At 41.5% G+C, this 7265-nt stretch overlaps 1 protein-coding gene across 1 annotated transcript in view; it reads right to left on the reverse strand.

The window, feature by feature from the left end:
• The window catches only part of LOC106530259 (uncharacterized), a gene marked incomplete in the record, with an annotated part of 71411 nt that overhangs the window by 48161 nt on the left and 15985 nt on the right, over nucleotides 1–7265 (reverse strand). The window contains 3 exon segments of the mRNA XM_014025839.1: nucleotides 1576–2064; nucleotides 2389–2847; nucleotides 4024–4198. Coding sequence (XP_013881293.1) covers nucleotides 1576–2064; nucleotides 2389–2847; nucleotides 4024–4198 — 1123 coding nt within the window.

Consider the following 7265-nt stretch of genomic DNA (forward strand, 5'->3'; position numbering starts at 1 on the left):
GCTTATTGTAGAGCGGTACCATTTAAACAAATTTTGCTTCTGTTTAAAGCTGCTAGTGTCAATATAATACTGACTCATCTCTTGGTTTTAGGAAGATTTTTTAAAGTTAATTAATTGGTCTGAGTTAAGTGACTTAATCATTTATTTGAAAATGTTCAGGTAACTAGACTGAAAATGAAAGAAATATATTCAGGCAAGGCCCCAAAAATGCTTTCGTAATCTGGAAGAACTATTAATCAAAACCACTTTATGGATTATTTTAAAAAGTCTGACCTTTTGAAATAAATTATACAAATAAGAGGGATAACTTGAGAGTTGAACATTTTAGTCTACAGAAATTACTAACATGTTCACCACTTATAAACTGTAACACACTCCGTAATGACTTCAACATTTGTAAATAAAGAAATTTAACTGAACTGAATTGAGAATAAATATGGGAAAATCATTATAAAAGAGGATTTTTACCCTCTAAACCTGTATAATCTGTTCTGGTGTCTAGTTCTTATTATTTTTTAGATGCAGATTTGCATTTATTTTCAACAAAACACTGAGGAAACAAACCCAAAAGCTCCAAAATACAATAATTTAGATGAAAAATGTGTTGCAGCACTCACAGCGCATTTTAGAAAAATTTTGCTTGTTATGTAAAGTTTCTTTTACTGTTTTCTTGTTTGATAAAATGTTGAGTTCATTTTGCACATAGGCCTAAATAAAATGCTTCAAGGGTTTTTGGAGCGCTGTTCTCATAATTATAAACAACATGAAGAAAAATCATGCTTTTTGAGCTTAACACTAAATTAAGATCTCTGTTTTGCTGACATTTTATGGGATTTATAACAGATCAAACTGATGTTTAAAGCAGCACAAAATAAGACAGCTCTCATAATAAATACACGCCGCCACACTGAGAGCACATTGAACTTGAATCGCCTCCATCTGCAGAGAAATAAATGAACTGGTGACACTTGCTCTGTGTCTGTTGTGAAGAGAACAGCGTGCAGCGATACAGCACCCCCCACTTTAGCACAGCACCACACAGAGAACAGTAGATGTCTTTGACAGAAAGGAGAAAATCCCTGCACAATTTCCCCATTGTTTGCTTTCTTTCATAAAGTTCCTGGAGAAGTCAGATGTCAGTGGCCCTATCTTTTATCCTCACTGGGAACGGTAAATTAGCGTCTGCAGGAAAGCCAGAGGTATTCTATTGTGGCGGTTCAGCTCAATGTTTTGCCCTTAGCAAGCGGTGGTCAGTGTGGATTTATGACTATCGGCTACACGTCTACCTCTGAGAGCCGGGACAATAGAGGAAGCATCGGGGAGCCGAGGCTGAGAGGTTCAGCACACGAGGTAGAGACTGATGGGGCCTCACGCCTTTGAACGGGGAATCAAACTGTACCAGCTTTTCATCAAACGCCCTCTTTTCTATTCCTAATAAAGAAGCAAAAGAAAAGTGGCGTTGTTTTTAAGGTGGTGGCAGGAGGTGGGCAGAAGCTGAACGTCCAGCCACGCTCAGGAACAACAAAGAGCAGAAAGTGGGTGTGAACGCCTCATTATGTAGMGCTCGTCTCTCACCTCCGACGGGGGAGATGGGAGGCAGGACCGGCCAGCGCTGCGACTCTAGCCGGGATGGAGGAGGAGGCGGGGTCAGCTTTGCTCCCGATGCTGACCGTGGAGAGGTCCTGAGTGGGCTCAGTCGTGGAGACAACGTGGAGGACAACTCGAGCGTAGCACGCTCTCTGTCAGGAAACAGGAGCTGACTGAAAGCGAGATCCGTAGACGTGTCCGGGTTCGCGCTTTCAGCTGTTTTCGAGCTTCCTCTGCTGCTCAAAAGCTTCTCTGAGTTAGGTCGGTTGGTTGGCTCTGGGCAGGGCGAGCAACGTATTGATTGGTCAAAGAGTGACTTGCAGTGTGAAYGTGTGGGAGTGCTGTTGGTGCTCTTAAAAGATCTGCCATGGCTCAGTTCTGTTGGAGTCACAGAGGCCTGAGGTAAATGCATCGCTGGGGAAAGCTGATGGAAGGAGAACCCAAGACTTCTCTCTGGATCTGAGTCCATGACATCTTCTGCAAACAAACAAATAAACAAAGAATTAAAGACTTTAAGTCGAACGAAAACATTAAAGAGGCAAAATCATGCAATTAAAGGGGCAGTATTATGTATTCTACAGGCACATACGTCGACTCTATACAACTATCAAGTAACTATGCTATAAAATGCATATATCGAAAATAAATTGGCCTCTATCTCCTTTAAGAACCTCCTACCGTTTCTGACACTCCCATTTCATCACATCTTCACAGCAATGCTTCGGGGGAGAGATTAGTTAAAGGGATAAGAATGTAAATGAGAGTAAAAGCCTGTTAGCCTCACAGGAAATGATAGTTTACCTCCTGTCTTATCACTCAGGATGCTGCTCCTGCCACTGGCGAGGTCGGTGCTTCGGCTGAACAAACTGGAAGGTGGGCGACTAAAATCAGAAAGCGACCCCATTGAGAGGGAGGCTGCTGATGCTGATTGTTCTGATCCAGACAACCCGAGGTCAGGATTCCAGTCTGGCTCAACCGGAGCAGGTCGCCGCACCTTTTCTACTTCAGTGACGGCGTTTTCTGTCTGCAGTGGTGCAACATTAGGAGATGTCAGGGTTGCGGTTGTTTGAATTGCGTTCGACTTGCTTCGCCGTCTGTCTGAGTCGAGGTGAGGCGTGTCGCGTTCAGGTGTTGAACTAAGGCTGGATGGTGGTGGGGCGGCGGGGAGCCGGAGGCGAGGAGAAATGGCTGCGGAGGGCCGTCCGTCAATCGAAGCAACCCTCTGCTCGCCGTCCGCTCTTCTGCCAGGTTCAGGATGTCCTTTAAGACAAAGACGAGAACAAAATATTTAATGAAGTGAATCTGAAGCCACATCTCAACGTCCCAAAACCTGCTGCTGACATTTCCATTCCCACTTCCWTGAGGCGTGACGCGAACACTTGTTTCCCTGCTGCGCGGGTCGGCCTGCGAACAAAGGCAGCGAGAAATGGCCCCCGCTGCAGCAGCTGCCCGTTTCCCACCTCCATGTTCGCAATAATCAGAGCTATGGGACGGCGCAGACGCTCGATCTTTACTCGCAGAAGTCGGTTACAGGTGTGTTCAGGAAATAAATATTAATTTGGAGGGTCCACTTTTCCACTTTATTCTAACCTTTTATCCACCTGGCTCCGCCCATTTCCTCTTTGCCCCCTTATTTTTCTTCATGCCTGTGAGTTTGTGTGCGTGTGTGTGTGTGTGTGTGTGTGTGTGTGTGTGTGTGTGTGAAGGGTTGTAGGGGTGAAGGGTGTCAAACAATCTGTTCTTCTTTCCTGGGGGTCTGCCCTTCAGACGAGTCAAGACAGTGGAAGGGCACATTTCTGCACTCCTTCTTACAATACCCTGCCAATCCCATCTGTTCTACTCACAGTCGCACACAAGCGTTGTGTGCGTGTTTATGTGTGCGTGTGCTAATGTGCATATGAATGGCATGTGTCAGAGTGCAAAGCCATGGCATTGGGCGCAGCACGTCTCTTTGGGGAGGAGGGTTAAGGCTGATTGTGAAGGAGCCAGCCGCCATATGGCAGAATAATTAGTATTAGACCCCGGTTCTGAGAAATGCCCCCCCACCCCTTCATTGCTGAACACACACATTCACACACAGGCTGAAAGCTGTGCCCTGCTGTGGAGCTGAGGTGTGTGCAAGGACAAAATGCCTTCACATCAGAAGCCAGGGTGTGAAAGGAGTGGCAAAAAAGGGGGGTTTTCAGTCAAGAGCTCCACCAGAAGACCACCAGGAGGGCGGCACTGTGGGCACTTCCTTCCTGTAGAGGACAGGTCAGAGTTGGATTTAACTAAACAAAACCAAAGACAGGGATTAAGAACTGATGGCGAGCTTGGTGGCCTCCAACCCTGACCGATCGGGGAAGAAAAGGGAGGGAAAAAATTAATACAGGAAGTTATTGAGTTAAAGGAGTCGTCACCTTCTGGAGCACAAGATGTTTTACTGATAAGACTCACCAAGAACCGGAGTGTTTGGAGCAGGAAGAGGATAAACCATCTGCATCTTCTCCTGAGATGGAAACGGCTGTCTGGATCTTAATAAAGACGGAGGCTGGAAGTCTTCAGGACAAACCTTCGTGTGGGACAGGAAGCGTGGACACATAGCCCGAAGATGAGCCGGACGATCCCAGACCTGCCGGAGGAAACTGAAATTATTTTCATCATTATGTATAAAAGGTGGAAAGATTTGCCACTTTGACTCACTACTTCCCTATAATAAATCAAATCTATAGCTTGAAAGAGTGTTTTGAAAAATCTGCACATTGTGTTTATATTTAATCCATTATTAGATTTATAAATAAACTTTTWAATGACTTTTTTTATCAAATAAAATAGCCCCAAACCCAAAGCTTTTTAGTTATTTTGAATGTAAAATATGTTCTAATAAATGATGACGTTCACCATTAACACAAAATATGAATAAAAAAGTCAATTTTTATTTCAAAATTTTAAATTGAATGAAGTTTTTTTTCAGCAAAACCAATCAAAATCAAGATACAGATCAAATGTTAAAACTGGTTTGAATAAAAAAATCTAATAAAATTGATGTTTGCCATTTAAACTATTATTTGTTTTTTAAATAAAAAATTTTGACTTAATTAAAATAATAACTTTTAACAAAAAACAATAAAAACATTTATAATGCACTTAAGTATAAATATATAGTATATGTTTTAACTTCCGAAGTAATCAAGTGTTAAATTAGAAAAAAGTGAGTGGTATGTAGAATGAAATGCAAAAATTATATAAGAAAGTCAAATATTTAAAAAGCCACAAAATAAAATGAATGATATAAAAATATGGTTTGATCTAATTTTGTACCATGCAGCTAATTCTTGCCAAATTAAAAACCTATTTATCTTTATACAAAATAAAAGTCATTGAGCGCTATACAACAAAATAAAAGCCCAGAGAGTCAAATTGTGTTGGAGAACGTAAATAAAGTATGCTAGCTTCACTGCCCCMTTGTGTCAACTTAACAGATTAGCACAGAAATCAGCTTTTCTCTTCAAACCTGCCTCCTCTGAGGGGGAAAAAAAGTAATTCATTRTCTCATGGGCGATAAAACTTTAAAGCAAATTACCAGAGGCATGAGCAAGATGAAAGTGGGTCAATATTGAAATGCAGCACGAGAACCAGTGAAAACCGGTCCGGTGTTTGGTGACAGTCCCAGTCTGGCCCTMACAGGGTAAATAGTTGTAATAAACGACCCACAGACATCAGGCTTTTATTTAATCTGGGTTTACGCTTTGTCTAACACAAAGTTCAGCTCCTCTTCTTTTTTATGACGGGGAAAAAGAAAATTAGAAACAACAATCATCTGAATACAGCAGAGAGAAAGGAGGAAGGTGGGGCGTGTGTGACTAACAGAGGGAGGATCAACTTTAAATCCTTCAGCCATCTCCTTCCTCAGATCTGGAGGCTTTACAGATTTGCATTTCTGTGATGTAAGGAGGTCCGAGCCACAACAGAGAAAAGACGTGGAGACGGACGCGGCCCGCCGTCCACGCTCCTCTTCATCACCTGTCACTTAGGGCCCGTCAAAGGGCTGAAGAGGGTTTTGTGAGGCCAGACTCGTGCCACCATTGTGACGGCGAGCAGAACAAGTCTGAGCGCAGCAGTGAAAGTTCAACTTAAAAGTTGTGTTAAYGTATAAACAGTCACACTAACAGGTGGTAAAACTATACTTACTAAACCAGGAGGAGCTACAACTGRCTGGTGACCAAAAGCTAACTGGATTTCTTGTTTCATGATGATAATGTTTTATATAAAACACCAGCGATAATCATAGCTAAAGGTTCACAATGATTGATGAAGGAGCTATTTGTTTAATWTGTTTAGGATTATTTTTTGTTGCARTATTTTGTATAAATTATTTTGACAGTATTTCTCATTGCCTTACTTTACTTGTGAAGAATAGGAAAAACTGGGAAACCCATAAATAWGTGGCCWGGTATTGCACCAGCATGCAATGGGATGGGCACATGTTATTTTACAATTTAATAGGAAATGGTCACTACAATTGTTTTCTGTGGATAACTGTACAGAACATACAGGAGAGTCTTCAATTCTGGTGGTGGGGAGGTGGGGGGGGGGTGCAAAGTTTGGTTTGGGAATGAGTGGAGGACTTGGGCTAATCTTAGGGTCTTCTTCATGACTTGGTCTTGAGCCTGATTTTTAGAGCGATAGATGTATTCATACTTCTAAAACACCAAAACCTTGCTCATTTATGAAAGCTACAAATAGGTATTTTGTGAATAACTGTTTGCGAGAAAAATAAGCTGTGTTTTTTTTTTGCCCAGTAACTTTGTCAAACAAATTGAACCAAAGGAAATAGCTGTGATATCCACCACTAAAGTGTTGAATTCAATTTCCTTCGAAAGTTGAAACCTGGCTACAGGAATGATATCACAACCACTCTAAATGTAAAAAATAAAAAATAAATAAATAAAATAATCAGATTTGGCTAATTGACATGCTCAGTGACCAGATTAACTACAAGGCAGTAATAAAATATAGCATAACGACGACGTCTAAAGAAAAACGTTTCAACGATACAAATTTTTTCTCCTCCATCCACCCTGCGCCAAAGCAAGTCAGCTGCAACTCTTTAAAAGACGTGTTCGACGAAAAYGCTGTTGCTTGTTTCTAAAGCATCTTGTAATTTTAATCGTCAGAGTGAGTGCTTTTTTGACGGAGCTGGGAGGTGTTGAAACAAACTTATTAAATGTGCATTATTTTTGTTGGGAGGTTCCACTGTATTTGTTTGCATATAATCCACTTAAACACCATAGACAACTGATACAATAATCAAAACTGATAAAAATGTAAATAAGTAGATTATAGCGGCTATCATTGCGTTTAATCAGTTAGGTAGCTATACTGACTTTTGAGGTGTTCCAGTTGATTTTTTTCAAGTTAGATTTCAGAAATTTGAACTTGGGTATGAATGGAGCGTGTATGCTGTTGTCACTGTTAGCAGTAGACACTCACACTAGGGGAGATCGGGGACAGCAGCAACAAAGGACGGTTGCAACACGTCATTTTTCTCCAAACAGAAACAAGCTCGAGTGATGACACTCACACTGCACATGCTCAGTTAGATGTCCCACCTTGCAAAGAAAAAGTAAGCAGATTCAAAATCTGCTCCAGGATTTATTTGGAAAAAAAACTGTTTTTGAGGTACCAAAGTATTAATT

Source organism: Austrofundulus limnaeus, unplaced genomic scaffold (genome assembly GCF_001266775.1).
Source record: "Austrofundulus limnaeus strain Quisiro unplaced genomic scaffold, Austrofundulus_limnaeus-1.0 Scaffold504, whole genome shotgun sequence".
In the NCBI taxonomy this organism is placed as follows: Eukaryota; Metazoa; Chordata; class Actinopteri; order Cyprinodontiformes; family Rivulidae; genus Austrofundulus; species Austrofundulus limnaeus.